This window comes from Nelumbo nucifera, chromosome 4, assembly GCF_055504915.1.
Source record: "Nelumbo nucifera cultivar China Antique chromosome 4, China Antique-T2T, whole genome shotgun sequence".
NCBI lineage: Eukaryota > Viridiplantae > Streptophyta > Magnoliopsida > Proteales > Nelumbonaceae > Nelumbo > Nelumbo nucifera.
In genome coordinates this window covers 57676882-57694298 of record NC_142652.1, presented here as the reverse complement: position 1 = coordinate 57694298, position 17417 = coordinate 57676882, and the positions used below count along the sequence as shown (strand labels likewise).

The following is a 17417-nucleotide window of genomic DNA, read 5'->3' as shown; positions in this document are numbered from 1 at the left end:
TGAAACAAGTGACTCTCTTCGGGTAGAGATACTAGTGGCTTTGGAAGGAGCACAAAGAGCTAAAGAATTGGGCATCAGAAGTTGATTATAGAAGGAGATTCTAAGGTGGTAGTGGGACTGGTTGAAGGAAGAAATGAATGGACTGTAGAAATACAGCAATGAAAAGAAGTTCAAGTGGCTAACAAAGGATATTGATGTAAATTCTCATGGATTAAAAGATTTGCTAATTCTTTTGTGGATGGATTAGCTAAACAAGGGGTTAATAGGGTTTCTCTTCTCTGGGATCAATTGTAATTGTAATTGTTTTTCCCACCTGTTGGGTGGACTTCTTGGTTGGGAGATTTAAGAAAGATTATCTCCCTTTTCATGTACTGAATCCTTAATTCTGTTAATGAAAAGCTATTTGTTATTGATGAAAAAATACCATAAAAAAAAAACAACTTTCAATATAAGGAATATCTTTTGTTAAGAACCATTGAATCCATGCTACAATACATTCAGAGTTCTACTAATTTGAGAAGTGCTCTAAAGCCTTACCTTTCCCTCCATTTTCTCAAACAAGGTGGATATAGTAGTTTGAAGTAATGGACCAGATTTACTAAGAGTATGTTCTTTGGACTTCTTAACTGACAAGGAATGCTCTTGAATTTTGTCTGAGAAATTTGTCTTTGTTGTCACATTCTCATCAGTGGTGTGGACCACCAAGCTAGAATCTTCAGCCTGTGCTATCATTTAAGGGAACCAACAAACTCTTGCAAAGGCTATTTTGTTGAATGTGCATCAATGCTGAAAAAGGAATTTTGGTTTAACACAAAAATATACAAAATAATCATGTATAATGTGGATATTTCTAAATGAGCGCCTCTTAACTGCATCATTATGCTCCCCACTAACTTTCATTTCCTTCACTTCGGATTCATCAGAATCAGTACCAGCAGAACCATCTCCAGAAGAAGTTTCTGCAAAACTGCATCAGCAGAAAAAGAAAAAATGAAACCAACTAGATACTTTAATGTTTGAAGTACAAAAAGAGAACTAATAAATTTCAATAAATGGAACTTATAATTTTTTTGGCAACTGCTGACCAGGGAAAGGGGTCAGTGCTTGGTGCAATAGTAAAAACCCAGGTTGACAAGAATGATGATGTGGATTCAAATTGGAAAGTAACCACTTCATGCAAAAAAAAGTGTCAGAGGTTAGGTCAAATACTCCCAAGACCCAGATAGCTAGGACCAGAATTGAGTATGGCCCTTTAGCTGCTGACCAGAGAACATGAAGGAGGATTCAGGAGGCACAGGAAAAAAAGGGAGAAATAGTACCTACGATTAACATGGTTTGGAAGTGCAACACTGCCACTTCCATGAAGAAGTAATTTACTAATTTTATTAATAGAATGTACAACAAGTGCTGTAGATAAACTTGGCTATCCAGCCAGAGCATCTCACTCTCTTCATCATTCATTGCAGAGCAACCTGCTGATGTCATAATGTTGTATTGTTGTCAGATGATGTAAGCAGGTCATACAGACCATAGGAGCCTCAAAGTCTGAAATCCATACCATTGCACAATGTATGGTTTTAGAAGAATTTTGAAGCAAGAAACAAATGCAGTTTCACTCCACTTTCGAATTTTCAAAAATTCCTCGTGTGAAAATTTGAGAAAATACAGATCTTCCAAATTTGTTTCATGTAATCCATCAAGCCATTCTTTTGCAAGTTTGACCACTCATATTTGATCCATATGAATGTACCAGAAGTGTCAACATTATTTTTTGAGTCATTTTAGTAGTCGCTCAAGATTGAACAGACACTCAAAAGGAGAAGAAAAAAATAAGAAAAGAAGAGGGAGAAAAGAGAGAGAGAGAGAGAGAGAGAGAGAGATTTTGATAAAAGAGAGTTGGGTTGATGTGTTTAAACAGCCGCCCCCTCTTAAATTTATATACTAGTATCATACTTGTAAAAGGACTGAATTGCTTACATGGTAAGATAAGATAACAAGATAAGATAAGATAAAGCTGAAAAAAGACTAATCCTAATCTTATCCTAATCTTATAAAAGACTAGTCCTAATCTTATCATAAAGAACTAATCCTAATCATAACTTATTGCTGACATACAAACAGTGGGGACCACCTTAGTGGGGTCCACACTAGTGTTCTCTACACTCCCCCTCAAGTTGGGAATAGATGTTTGTCATTCCCAACTTGCACAAATCTGCTTCTAACTTCTTCCTTGAAACCGCCTTGGTGAGAAGGTCTGCCAGCTGCATGTCGAAGGTGATGTATGGAAGACATACTTCTTGAGATGTAACCCTTTCTCTGATAAAATGTCGATCCACTTCAATATGCTTAGTTTTGTCATGTTGTACCGGATTATGGGCTATATTGATGGCAGCTTGATTATCACAGTACAACATCAAGGGTTTCTCATAAACAATACCTAACTCCTCAAATAATGATCTCAACCATAGGATCTCAGCTACACCATTTGCCATGGACCTATATTCAGCTTCAGCACTGGAACGAGAAACAACATTTTGTTTCTTACTCTTCCAAGAGACAAGGTTACCTCCTATAAAAGCACAATATCCAGAGGTAGATCTTCGATCATCAACACACCCAGCCCAATCAGCATCTATGGAAACTTCTATCTTCATGTGAACATTATTCTTGAATAAAATGCCTCTACCTGGGCACCTCTTCAAATATGATAGTATCCTCTCAACTGCAAGGAGGTGAGTAGTCCTAGGAGAGTGCATATACTGACTAACCACAAATATAGAGAAGTTTTCCAACTAATCGTTGGAACATAGCTTTATCTTCAAGGGTTTCTCCACCCTCTACACTGATCTTGTGATTTTGTTTAATGGGTGTGTCAGCAGGCTTAACACCCAACTTTCCTGTTTCTTCCAACAAGTCAAGAACATATTTTCTTTGAGAAACAAAAATCCCATGCTTGGATCTGGCTACCTCAATGCCCAAGAAGTATCGTAGTTCTCCCATATCTTTTACATCAAACTCTTGCTGAAGAAGTTGCTTAAGGGACTCAATCCCAGTATTATCATTTCTTGTTACTACAATATCATCCACATATACAACAAGCAAGGTTAAGGAAGAATCCACTCTCTTAATAAACAAGGTGTGGTCTGACTAGGCCTATACATATCCGAACCTTTCAAGGACTTGTCTAAATCTATCAAACCAAGCTCTAGGGGATTGTTTTAGTCCATACAAGGCTTTATTCAACCGACAAACCTTCTTTCCTGTCTCTGTACCATAAAATCCAAGAGGCAACTGCATGTAAACCTCTTCTTGCAAGTCTCCATTGAGGAAGGCATTTTTAACATCCATCTAATACAACGGCCAAGAGTAACTGGCTGCAAGAGATAATAAGACTCTGATTGTGGTCATCTTTGCTACTGGTGCAAAAGTTTCCAAGTAGTCAATACCATATGTCTGAGTAAATCCTTTTGCAACTAACCGGGCCTTATACCTTTCAATAGAACCATCGGCATTATGTTTCACAGTGAATACCCATCTACATCCAACCAGTTTCTTACCTTTAGGCTGATCAACTATCTCCCAAGTATTGTTTCTAATGAGGGCATCCATTTCTGCTTTTATTGCATCTTTCCATTCTAGTACTTCCAATGCTTCCTGTATTGTTTTGGGAATGGGAACATCGGCAATGGATGCGAGAAAAGACTTATAGGAGGGAGACAAATGATCGTAGGACAAGAATTGAGAAATGCTGTGAGCTGTGGATGTGGTGCAACGACGCTTGCCCTTACGAACAGCTATGGGAAGATCAAGATCATCTAATGAAGGTGAACTTTGCAAGTTCACAACTCTCACATTTCAAACTAGACATCTGGATAGATTCAAATAAACTAGGAAACAAACTCTTCAAAGCCCGAAGAGATAAATGACCCATCCTATTATGCCAAAGCATAGCCTGATCAACTGACTGAGAAACACAAGACCTCTTAGTCTCACTATCTTCCCAATGAGGACTCCCTCCAAGCAGATAGACTCCATTTGCCTCACGGCCAGTCCCAATCACCTTCCTTGTCTCCAGATCCTGAAAAACACATCAATCCGGAAAAAAGGTTACTGAACAATTCTGGTTTTTTGTAATGCTACTAACTGAAAGCAAGTTAGTACTAAGCTTAGGAACATGCAAAACCGAAGATAAGGAAATAGCATTAGATGTCTCCCTTGCTAGAAATAGGAACGAGGGAGCCATCAGCAATGGATACTTTGTCTCTGCCTGAAGATAAGTGATAGGTAGTAAATAGTGACGGCAAACCAGTCATATGGTCAGATGCTCCAGAATTTATTATCCATGAATGATCTGTATTACCTGTGACTGAGGCATGGTGAGCTGAGACCCGATTACCTGAATGAGCAAAAGCTGAGGTAGGGGGTGCTAATGGTGTTTGAGGAGGTGGAGCTGAATTACCAACTTCATTTTCCAACTGAACTAGAGCAGCTCGGACAGCAGCTAGAGTATCTAGAGGATTGCCTCTTGTGCCAGATGAGGTTGTACTATCAGTGTTAACAGCCATATTTGCATTCCCCTTTTTGTTTCTGAGTTTTGCTGGAACTAAATGTGGATGTAACTTCCAATAGGTCTCTTTAGTATGTTTAGGTTTCTTGCAATGCTCACATACTAGGTCCTTCTTAGCTTCCTTCTTCATGTCTCTTTTCTTATCACTCCCAAATTTGGGCTTAACTACTGCCAGAGCTGATTCAAAAGGCTGTTGTTGTAGCATAACTTTTCTCCTAGTCTCTTCGTTGTGCACTAATGAATAGGCCTGGGACAAAGTTACACTGTCTCCTGTCAATAGTTGCTACCTCACAATATCATATTCCGAATTTAGACCAGCCAGGAACTCAAACACTCTATTAGTTTCAATCTACTTTCTGTAAATCTGTGCATCCTTCTGACTTTCCCATTCAATTGATTCAAGGTGGTCAATTTCATGCCACAGGGATTTCAAGATTGAAAAATAAACAAAAACTTGTTTCTCACCTTGCTTGAGATTTTTAACCTCACATTTCAGCTCATAAGCCCTAGCAACATTAAGGGGCTGAGAGTAGGTTTCTTTCACAACATTCCATATTTCTTTGGCTGTTTTTGCCCATAAGTAATTTCAGCTGATGTGTGGCTGCATGGAATTGTACAGCCATGTCATCACCAAATAATTTTCCTGAATCCACTTAGCATAAGTGGGATCCTCCTTATTTGGTTCCTTCACATCTCCCAACAAATAGTTCAGTTTTCCTCTTCCCCCAATGGCCATCATGGCTGATCGGGTCCACTCTAAGTAGTTTGAACCATCAAACTTTACAGTTGTAATTTGGAAGGTGTTTTCAGTCATGCCACCTGAACCAGTCCCAAAACCACCCTCCCCTTGGTGCTTGAACTCCATTCTTGGTTAGAGGTTAAGCAAAAAACACCTTCTATTTACTGTAACAATAATCCTACTAGGTCTGGAAAAAAAAAAAAAAAAAAAACTAACGACAGTAGGTCTAGAAGCAGAAATCAGATTCAAAGAAAGAAAAAAAATTTCCAATTCACTGTATCACTGTATCACTGTATCAATCAGCCTACTAAATCTGAGAACTAAGAGCAGTTGGCCTGGGTACAGAACTCCAAAAACAAAGATCAGAGAACAGTCCTGGATTTCAAGGTTCTCTTAAAACCCTAGAAGAGAAAAAGAAAAAATATTCTATATAGCCGTACCACACAAATTAAGCTATCCTTGCTGCTGCCCTCAAGAAGGAATAAGACCTTACCCAGGAATTTCTGAGAAAAAAAAAAACTGATCTTGATTCAAAAAATACTTGCTGAAATTCTGATCGCCAACTTTAGTTTGCTCAAAACTGATCTTGATTCTGATCAATCCGAGAAACTTCTGAAACAGAACTGATCTCGGAGAAAAATCTTCTTGATCGCCAACTTCAATCTTGATGAGAGAACCAAAAAATCTGATTGGCACCTCCAATCTTGACCAAAGACCTAACCTTGATCAATTAATTCTTCTCTGATTCTTCCTGATTACAAGGAGCACTTTCCAATCCTTGGACAGTTGTTGAAGACTTCTGTTAATCTCCAAGAATCAGTCGAATGAAAAAAAAAAAAAAAAAAAAAAACTCAGACCTAAATAATTCTCATGTGGTCGGCTGAATTAATTCCACATGAGAAACCCTAGATCGAATGCTCTAATACCAAGTAGTTGCTCAAGATTGAACAGACACTCAAAAGGAGAAGAAAAAAATAAGAAAAGAAGAGGGAGAAAAGAGAGAGAGTGAGAGAGAGAGAGATTTTGATAAAAGAGAGTTGGGTTGATGTGTTTAAACAGCCGCCCCCCTCTTAAATTTATATACATAGTATCATACTTGTAAAAGGACTGAATTGCTTACATGGTAAGATAAGATAAGATAACAAGATAAGATAAAGCTGAAAAAAGACTAATCCTAATCTTATCCTAATCTTATAAAAGACTAGTCATAATCTTATCATAAAGAACTAATCCTAATCATAACTTATTGCTGACATACGAACAGTGGGGAACACCTTAGTGGGGTCCACATTAGTGTTCTCTACAATTTTGAATGTTGGCACTATAGTCTCTACTCCAATATTAGTGCCTCTCAGAACATATCATTTTTAGCTATGATTGGGATTATGTCTTGGATATGACTTTGAGGATACCTTTTCAGACAAAGGGTCTTCCATTGGCAGCACCAGAGGAGAAAAAGTTGCAACGATTCAGATACAGAAGATACCTTTTCAGATGAAGGGTCTTCCATTGACAGCACCGGAGGAGAAAAAATTGTGACTATGGTAGAGATTCACGATATAGATACGGGTTTATTGTTTGGGCAAGAAGAGAGTGAAGCTATTCCAACCCCTACCCCTGCTGTTTCCGACAAGAAAGAGAATGGGGATACAATAGTGTTAAGGATGGTTTCAGAGGAGGACCGCTCTGCTCTGGATGAAGAGGTGACCGGACCCATGCTACAGCAGTGTTCAGGATTTGGTGAAGAGATAGCTGTTGTCAACCAGAGGCCAAATGCAGATCATCTATTAGGGACTGAACAAGAGAGGTCTGGAAGTGAGCAAAGGTTGTTTAAGGACATGTCAACTTCCCCTATCAGCGCATGAGATGATCTGGAAGGCTGCACCCCTCACCCTAAATTGGTTGTGAATTCAAAGACTGTTCTATTGGCAGATCCACGTCTCTCCCCCTCAATTTCAGGTATGCCAGTTGTAAGTACGGTGGTAAGGCAGTGTTGATGGTCTCCTTGAAAGACGAAGATGGAGTAGGGCTTGGGTCAAGGTTGCGAGTCAAAGTTATGGGTATGCCAAGGTCCCCAAGGAGATCTAGGAAGTCTCGGATAATGATGACGGTCATGTCTGGGGGTTGTGCTCTGTCCCTTTTTATAGGGAGGATCCCAAAGTTATTGGGAGAAGGATCATAAAGAAGACCTTTCCTATTAGGAAAGGGAACTTTTTGTCTTTATGTCGGTAATCGAAGGACCGCCACGTGTCCAGCGAGATCCTCTAGAAATAAAGTTTCCTTTCTTCTGAGGATTCTCACATGGTACATATTGGCTACATCCCCTTGGGGGTTCTCTTGCGGCCACGTGTCCGGGATGAGATCTTGGCTCAGATGACGTGTTTGAGTCTCTCATCGGTCACCCTCAAGATGCCTCATCACAGTTTGTTGTGACGTGGATTACCCGCAAGCGAGTATTGTTGGTTTTGGACTTCCTCTACCGCTTGTCATGGAATGAATTGTCATTCTTATGCTCATCGCAGGATACTGCTGTCGTGTTGGGCTAATTGTGAGCATGTGATGTCATATTGCGTCCATTAGTAGTCTACAATGACGTTCATTGCTCATCACAAATCTCCAAAGCTTCTCTACGTTCATCACAAGTCCCAGAAGGCATTTTATGCCCATCACATGCCTTGGGTAGCTTTCTGTGCTCATCAAGTGCATGAACCTTCCGTTGCTTTGACAAAATGTTTCTGTACCATTGTAGGGGTGTTTCGGTTGGGATTTCTCCACATGGCTTTCCTTTGACGTCCTCATCATAATCCCAATGATGGTAGACTACATGTACTTACACTAGTCATTTCAATTTGTGGTACTAATCCTTCTTCTCTGCCTGAAACAGGTGCTCCAAGGTTGAACCACTCCATTAAGATTAGAGCCCCTGGTACTGAATGTGGTGAAAGTGGTTGTTTTAAGAAGGTAGTGGAGATTGAGGGGGTGAGAGTAGAGGAATAGTAAAAGGAAAAAGGAGAAAAGATTTGGGAGCTAATCAGTTCTTTATTTGAGGATTTAAAAGCCAAAGAAATGGCAAGCTTCCAAGAAAATGGGGAGGGGCAAGGAACTATTCTGTTGCTGAATTCATTGAGAAACTAGGCTGCAAAATAAAAGACCCAAATGACTTGAAAGCCTTTCTAGGAGGTAAAGAAGGTGGGGGAAAAGATAGAAAGAGAAAGTTAAGTGAAGTGGAAAGACAAAAAAGGATATTGAGGGGAAGGAAGGAAAAAGAAGCTCTAGGTAAGGTTAATAAAGAAAGGGGCATTTGAAACAGGTTGTGATGCGAATTCTAAATTTGGAATGTAAGAGAATTGGGAAGAGATAGGAAGAGAGCAGTGTGATTAAGGAGGTGCTAAGGAAAGAAAAAACGGATATAGTTATAATTTAAGAATCCAAGGTGGAAGATTTCGATAGAAGGTGGACCAGGAGCATATGGAAGGCTAGAGGAATAAGTTGGGCCTCAGCCCCCTCTTGGGGTGCCTCGGGGGGTATTTTAACTTTGTGGAATAATGAAACTCTGGAAGGGGTTGAAGAGTTGGTGGGCAAGTTAACAATATCAATCAAGTTTAAACAGGTGGAGGACGGATTTGAATGGGTTTTGACCAATGTGTATGGACCCAATGATCATAGGGAGAGAAATGAGTTATGGAAAGAATTGAGTGACATTAGAGGACTTTTGAAGGAACCATGGTGCATTGGGGGTGACTTTAATGCTATAAGATTTACTGAAGAGTCCAACAATCCAAGACAGAGGATTAGTACCAAAATGAAAAAAAAAAAAAAAAAAATCAATGAATTCATTAATTCCCATGAACTCAAGGATTTACCTCTCCATCATAAATTCACTTAGTCAAATCTCCAACCCAACCCCAGCTGCTCCAGACTGGATAGATTTCTTTTCTATTAGGAATGGCAACGGGGTGGGTTCGGGGCGGGGATCATATTCACCGTCCCCAACCCCAATTCTGAAATAAACCCCCATTCCCGTCCCCAATCCCCGTTGGGGATAAAATTTGTCCTCCATCCTCGATCCCCGATGGGGATGGGTTCCCTGTGGGGACCCGAATCCCCGAAATGTATTCAGATAACAATATTTTTTTTAAATAAATTTACTTAAAAAATTTAAATTATAAATAATGTTTTAAAAATGTTTTGATATATATAATAGAATATAATATAAATAATATAATAGTATATTTAATATAAGTAACATTTAATATATATAATTGGGGATGAGGCAAGGCGGGGACCTCAATCCCCATCCTCGACCCCGACCCCGACCAAGGATTCCTATTAATCCCTGTCCCCGTCCCCGTCCCCGCCCTGCCAAAACAATCCCCACCCCGACCCCATCGAGTCGGGGAAGTTGGGTCCTCGTCGGGGATGGGGAAAACTGCCATCCCTATTTTCTATGTGGATTTGGAGGAGCATTGGAACAATGTCGTATCGAGGGCTTTACCTAGGGTAACATATGATCACTGGCCTATTACTCTTTATTAAGAAGAGATTCAGGGTGGAGGTCCCGCCCCTTTTAGGTTTGAAAATATGTGGTTGAGCCATCCAAGGATAGTCCACAAGGTGAAGGAATGGTAGATTTCAAAGAGCCTTGATTGTTGGAAAAAGGGGTATCTTTCTTTGGGAGGTAGAATCACCCTAATCTGGTCGACCCTAACTAATTTGCCAATCTATTACTTTTCAATCTTCAAGGCACTAGTCAGTGTGCAATGTGCAAGAAGATCGAGAAGTTGATGAGAGATTTTTTATGGGATCTGGAGGAAGGTAAAAGGGATCATAGAGTTAGGTGGGATGTGGTGAGTAAGTCTAAGGAGGAAGGTGGGCTAAGCTTAGGGTGTTTACAAAGAAGAAACTAGCTTTGTTAGGGAAGTGGCTTTGGAGACTACCTGAAGAGAGAAATAAGCTTTGGACAAGAGTGGTTTTAAGTATACATGGGCTCTCAGCTGATGGATGGGATAGTGGACCACAAAATAGGGAAACTCATGCATCTCCTTGGAAGGCTATTAATGGTATCTTACCTTCCTTCCTTCCCTTGGTTAAGTATGATCTGTGTAGTGAACACCGTATAAAATTCTGGGAACATGTGTGGCTGGGTTCCTCCCCGCTAAAAGACCAACTCCCATCTCTTTTTGCTCTCAGCCGCTTCAAGAACAAGCTAGTTTCTAATTTCCTTGTTCCTTCTAGTTCTGCTAATGGTATTGGTTGGGATCTGGGATTCCATAGGGGTTTAAGGGATTCAGAAACTCCTTGTGTCTCTAATCTGTTACAACTTCTAAAAGATGTTTTTCTGGACCCTTCCAAACCTGATGGCCGAATTTGGACTTGCTCCCCCTCTGGTGCAAGCCTATTCCACCCAAGGTTAGTGTTTATTGTTGGGAAGTTGTTCATGGAAAGATTAATACCTGTGATTTACTTCAAAAAAAGAGACCATAGTGGCGTTTGTCCCCTCATAGATGTTTCTTGTGTAAGGCCAATGGTAAGAACTGTCATCGCTTGCTAATTTCTTGCTCCTTTACCACTTGTATTTGGGAATGGTGTTTCTCTTTATTTGGGTGCAGGTGGACTCCTCCAAATAACGTTCAAAGCTTATTTGCCTCAACATTCTTTGAATGGCCAAACAAAAGAGGTAGGATTATGTGGAAATGTATAAGGGCGGCACTTGTTTGGACTATTTGAGAAGAGAGGAATGCAAGATTGTTTCAAAATAAGGAAAGCTTCAAGGAGGTTATATTTGAAACTATCTTGATTAGAACAGCAGTTTGGTTAAAATCCATGGACAAATTCTCTAATGTGTCTATAGACGATCTTCTTAGGAGCTGGAAGGCAGTGACTGAATCACCACCCAATAGATCAGTAATTAATCCACTATGGTGCCCGCCAGATAGGGGATTCACAAAACTCAACTTTGATGGGAGCTGTACGGGTAATCCTGGACCATCAGGAATAGGAGGTGTATTCAGAGATGAGAAAGGTATTGTTATAGCACTTAACTCAGGAACAGTAGGGGAAGGAGATTCCCTCAGAGCAGAGGTGCTGGCTGCAATGGAAGGAATACAAAGAGCAGCTTTGTTGAACATCAGAAAATTAGTAATTGAGGGAGATTCTAAACTGGTGGTGAGCTGGTTGCGGTGCAATGATCAAAGGATGTGGATTTTTAACTCTCCAAAGAAGAAATTCAAATGGTTAAGAAAAGATATGGAAGTAAAGGTTCAATGGGTTAAGCGGTCTGCTAACTCTATGGCAGATAGTTTAGCCAAGCAAAGAGTGGAGAGGGAGAATATGTTCTGGGCAATGTTGTAATACTTATAGGTTGTCGGGGAGAGACAAATCTGTTTGCCTCACAATGTCTGTCTGTATATTGTACATCACGTATCTATCTTTTAAATCTTTAATATAAATCTTGTTATTGATCAAAAAAAAATGTTAAGAGACCATACCATATTCTTGCTATGGATGGCACAAATATTTCTTGTTATTTGTTGATGACTTTTCCAGATTCTCTAGGTTGTATATTATTGTTCTCATGACGAGTTACCTTATATGCATTTCCCCTCTTGCTTCTTAGACAAGCAAGCAATTAGATTAGCATGAAGCTTCCAACAAGTTTCCCTGATATGTTTGGCCGTTTTACAATAATAACATACCAACCCCTACTTGTCCTCCTTTTCACTATCAATCTATCACCACTACTCCACCTGTCTCCTACTGATATGGGCTTAGCTATCACTAATGATGTAGAATCAATACAATGAAGGCTTCAGAATCACATCTCTCCTACTTTCCTCTCCATGGACCGATGAATAGGCTTGTTAGAGTGTAATTCTCTCATGTGTAACTATATTCTGCCTCACTATGCCATACTCAAGGTTGAGACTAGCTAGAAACTCACAAAACCCTATTTCACTCAACCATCTTTTGATGTGTAGCTGCATCTTTAAGACTTTCCCCTGCAGTCTGTACTGCCTCAAGATGATCTATCTCCTAGCAAAGTGTCTTAAGCATACTACCAAAGTATTCCCCCTCTACTTAAAACTGTTAATTTCACCAAAGTAACCAATATGCTATAAGCCTATAACAACATCTAAAGCCTAAGAACAAGTATCTGCTAGGTCATCCCAAATTTCCTTGGCTGTTCTCATCCACAAATGTTTTCTGCTAATGTGGAAGCATAGATCCACACAACCAAGACATAACCATGAAATTCTCCTAGATCCATTTGGCATGTACAAGGCCTGTAGGATCTAATTCCTTCAAAGCACCTATAATATACCCCAGTTTTGCTTTCATATAAGATTGAGTAAACATTGTGGGGAGGGTTAAGGGAGCTTGTCCCTCCCCTTTTCTCTTGTACCTTCTTTAATCAAATTTACTAAAATGATTCTGTTATTGATCAACTTATATCTTTACCCTCTACTTGCACACATGCATAGCACATGCCCTTACACTAGTTTGGCATGCCCTCCTATGTACATGCATACAAACAGTGATTATTCCAAATAATTCATACCATCTAGCTTTACAATGGTTTATATTAGGATTCTCCCAACACCACTTATAGTCATCCCTACCTCCATTCCAAACTTGTAATCCATCCCTATAGGATCCACAATCCCACAAACGATCAACCTTGTCCTCCTAGAAACACATAAACAATGTCACTTTGCTAAATATACTATGGTCTCAACCACATCAATCCTAGGGTAGAAATCACCATAGCTGCCTCCAAGAAAAGGGAGAGAATGGGGCACTGAGTCCAGAGTCCCCAGATCCCTTCTTAAGAATAGCCTAGTGTTTTAAAAGCACAAGGGGCAAAGAAGGCGCAGGGGTCAATTTGCGCCTGAGGCGCAAAGCGAGGCGTGTGCCTTTTTGAAGCAAGGCGCAAAAATACAAAAAAAAAAAAAGCTAAAAAATCAAAAAATATTGATCATAATATTAATAAAAAATATAAACTTAAATTTTAAAATAAATGTTTTAAAAAACCTATTATCTAAAATTAAAATACATAAACATAAGATGTAAAGCATATTCAAATGAAAATTTAAAAATAAAATCAAACATTTTCAAACATGTAAAACCTCTAATCTCTTTTTTCACTCAATTGCATTACTTCAAGTAGCTAATGTAATGTAAAACATATTACATTCCTGATTCTACAAGCCGCCTTTGTGCCACGCCCCTCGAGGCAAGCCCAAACAAGTCCACGTTAGGTCTTAAATTCTTAGTTTTATAGTTTTAATTGCTTTTTAAGAAGACATTTTATTAGGATGAATGAATGAGCAACATTACCAAATTGGGGGTTCTCAGAGATTCGATGAGCAAGCAGATTGGAGCAGACTTGTTTGGGCTTTCCTCGAGGGGCGTGGCACGGGAGGTCCGGGGGCGGAACCCCCAGCCTAGCCGCTACATTCAAAAAAGCAAAAAAACGTCAAATTTTCAAAAGGCACACGCCTGGGCTAAGGTACAAGGCGCACGAGGCGCATGCCTAGGCACACCAGGCGTACGCCTTTTGAAAGGGCACGCCTAGGACCTAGGCGAGGCGCATACCCTGAAATGCGCCTTGCTTGTGTGCCTAGGCACGCCTTTTAAATCACTGTAATAACCACCCACTTAAACAAACTATAGGCAATCATCTAAAACCCAAACACCACCACAAAAGGTGACATTTCAATCTCCATAAGGTTATTCCAGGTTTTATCTTGTTCATGACTTTTAGGAAACTCCAAGAATCTTTCTTGTATAATAATTATTCAATAGAGACTCCAAAAAACTTCTAGAACAAGGTGAGCTAATCTAGATTGACCAATTGATAACCATGCATTTTGATGCCTTAAGGGCATCAATTCAGGGGTATTTTCGGCCTTAGAATAGTCAAGATGTGCCATTTTCCCAGTTAAATGCAATGTTGTGGCCTCTAAGGGTCTCTGCAAATTTTGGGGAAAACTGGAAAGTTTTCATGGCTGAAATGCAGATTTTGATAAGCTGGTGTGAAGTCCAGCTGAGAGAGGAGGTGTTTTTGTGAAAAACTGAAAGCAGGAGGGAACCTCCTACCTACTAAACCCAGTTTGGCACCCCTCCTACTTTATTAGCATGCTCCCCACACCTTAGCAAACCCTAGGGCGCCTTTTAACCCATTCTTTTCACTCTAAACAAACCCTAGCCACCCCTAACTGCTAAACCCTCACCTTCCATCCCTTTTAATCTCCACCATCCATTCTAGGGCACTCTCTTTTTAGCATTCTAACCCTATGAACCACCTAACTTCTAATCTTCACCATTCAGCCTTTAGCTATTAAATCTCAGCCTTACATAATATTGGTTGCCTTCTCCTTTTCTTCTCAGCCTTAAGATCACCCTAGAACCATCCTAACCCTTCATTCTAAACCCTAGGGCACCCATATTTTAACTAAAACCCAGCTGCCGCCCCCCTCTTTCTCTCTATTCCCAGTTGTGTCCACCCTTCTCTATAAAAAGGACCCCAGGGGCCCTGTAGAAGGGGTTGGTCAATTCACCCAGTTACAAGGCTAAGGTTTCTTGAGGAGTTCAAGGGTTGTAAAAGGGGAGGACGCCGAGATCTTGTCAGGAGGGGTTCCTGCAAGCTGTTCAACCATTCTGCAACTACCGCCATGGGATCTGATCAACCATTCTTTTCTTTTCTTTATTTTCTTTTCTGTTATGTTTATTTCTGCAATCTTTTAGATTTAATTCTTTTTTCGTTTCTCTGTTTTGCAGATCTGAATTCGTTTGGTTCAAGGCTAAGGTGTCTCAAGGGGTTCGAGGGTTGTAGAAAGGACAGACGCCCGGTTCTTGTCAGAAGGGGTTTCTGCAAGCTGTCTGGCCGATCTGCAGCTACCGCCACCGGATCCGGATTCTGGATCGTTTTTTTTTATTTATTTCTTTTATTACCTTTGTTGATTCCCATACTTTATTAAATTTTTATTTTTATTTATTGTCTTGTTTAAAGTCGAAACATTTAATTTCAGCAATAATAGATTCTATTTTCTTATTTTCTGCAATTCTCGATTGTATTCTCTTGTCCGGATCTAAGTATATATTAATTTTTCACTTGCTTCCCTATGGATACGACCTGTTCTCACCCATTTACTACATTAGTAGTTGTTTGAGAAACGATAAAAATTATAAATGTTTAAACTGGTGTTCCGAGGTGTTTAAGGACGCGCTTCCGGACACACCACCAGTCTCTCTTCAAATCTCTATGCAATTTTTTGGTCTTGCAGCTGCATGGGCTTCATCGTAGAACTACCCTGTATGCTCTAATACTTGTAAAAAACCAATAGGTAATAAAAGAATGGTAAAATCTGAAGAATAGTAAAAAAGAAGCATGGCGAAGAAGAAAGGAAGAATACAGAAATTTAGAAGAAGCAAAAATTCTAGCTGTTGCCCCTATATTAAAAGATGCAGGTACAATGACCATAATACCCCTAGCCACCCAAATCAAAGAATAAACACTAATGGCACTATGATAGCAATATGAAAACCAAAAAAACTATGAGACTGTAATAATAACAATTAAAAATAAGAGAATAAATAACAAAAATAATCTAAATTGATCTTTCAACAATTTATAATACCACTTTCTCCCTCTTTAATGCCTAGTATATGATAGAGGTTGTCATATGCCTTACATTTAGATTAATGCACTTTCTTTTTAACTTTCTTTCTTGTCCAATCCTAGATAGAAAAAAGACATAAATCTCTTGTTGTGGACACAGGAGGAAGTCTAGGGATGATTGGTGACCCGTTGGAAGTGGAGCTGTGGGTGATCTTTAAATCTCTGTTTTTTGCTTTGGAGCAGGGATGGAAATAAATTATAATAGTTTCTGATTCTAAGGTTGTTGTTGATCTGTTCGGGGAGAGACTTTGATAGTTTTTGGATTTGTCAGGATAAAGTTGATGTTGAACTATTAGGGAGTTCCTCCAGTTGCTATCTAAAATTAACAAGTATGTCAGATGAAATAAGTAGGCTAATACTTGAACGTTTTCCCAGCTGTTCTTGCTGAATGCCGAACTGGTGTCATGTCCATCATATCTTTCAGATCATCAGCAAGCAAATGATCAGAACCCTCAGATGCATCATCTTCTGGCACGTCTCTAGGGGAGTGGCATTCATAGTCCTTTTCAAGTTTGTTAACACCTGGTTTTTCTTCAGATATGACACCTGCACCACCTTTAAAATCATGGTCTCCTTGTCCCTGAAACCAATTAGTTGTCCAAGAAAGATATCAGAATTTGAACAACAGTCTTTCAATGGAAAGTTAATAAAGTGAATTTAGGAAAGTTAACCTCATTCTGGTTCAATTCCTTAGGAAATTCAAGCCGGGCCTCCCCTGGATTCTCATCTTTTTTTCCAATCCACCATGCATCAGAAAAAACAATCTAGAAAAGCAAGAAGTCAGTCTAAATAAAGAAATAAATAATGAATTTCCTAGGAGGTTATAGGGAAAGGAAAAGACAAAATGTCCACTTAAAAAATTATACTAATATAGAAATATATACCAATAGTATTGTTGCATCATTGGGCATATATTACTATTAAGTATAATGACTGGGTCGGAATTAGAGGTAGAAAAGTTAATGGACTCCAAAAGTCTGAAACCCAATCCAACATCAAACCCAATTATTTCAGATTCAGAACATAGAACCTGCATCCAATTAATAATAGGACCAGATGTAGATTTGACCCCATATAATAAAGAAGATTTGAGCCCAATACAAACATAACAATTACATTACAGCTTTGCCTAATAAAATAGGTCCCTAGTAACCCCTAGTTTTGCCAATGAATCTGCCACCCCATTAAACTCTCCTATTTCATTTTACTTATAATTGTGCTCAAAACAACTGATTTCTAACCACCTCTTGTTTAGCTAGTGAGTGCATCATCCATACAATTGGGTGACCTTTGTATTGATTGTATTTTCGATTCAATATTTCTGGTCAGACATCTAAACTTTGATTAATCCATTCAAATTAATATCTCTTGCCCACTATCATATAATATAAATGATATATATTTAATGTTTGACACTCAGAAGTCTGGCT

General features: G+C 39.4%; 1 protein-coding gene across 5 annotated transcripts in view; it reads right to left on the bottom strand.

The window, feature by feature from the left end:
* The window catches only part of RHL1 (root hair initiation protein root hairless 1 (RHL1)), a 50457-nt gene that overhangs the window by 8034 nt on the left and 25006 nt on the right, over nucleotides 1-17417 (bottom strand). For all 5 annotated transcript variants that reach the window (XM_088903619.1, XM_088903616.1, XM_088903617.1 and 2 more), the window contains exons 3-6: nucleotides 16659-16751; nucleotides 16347-16567; nucleotides 849-967; nucleotides 538-722 (exon numbers count right to left, since the gene is read on the bottom strand). In XM_088903619.1, coding sequence (XP_088759745.1) covers nucleotides 538-722; nucleotides 849-967; nucleotides 16347-16567; nucleotides 16659-16751 — 618 coding nt within the window. The remainder of the gene's footprint in view (nucleotides 1-537; nucleotides 723-848; nucleotides 968-16346; nucleotides 16568-16658; nucleotides 16752-17417) is intronic.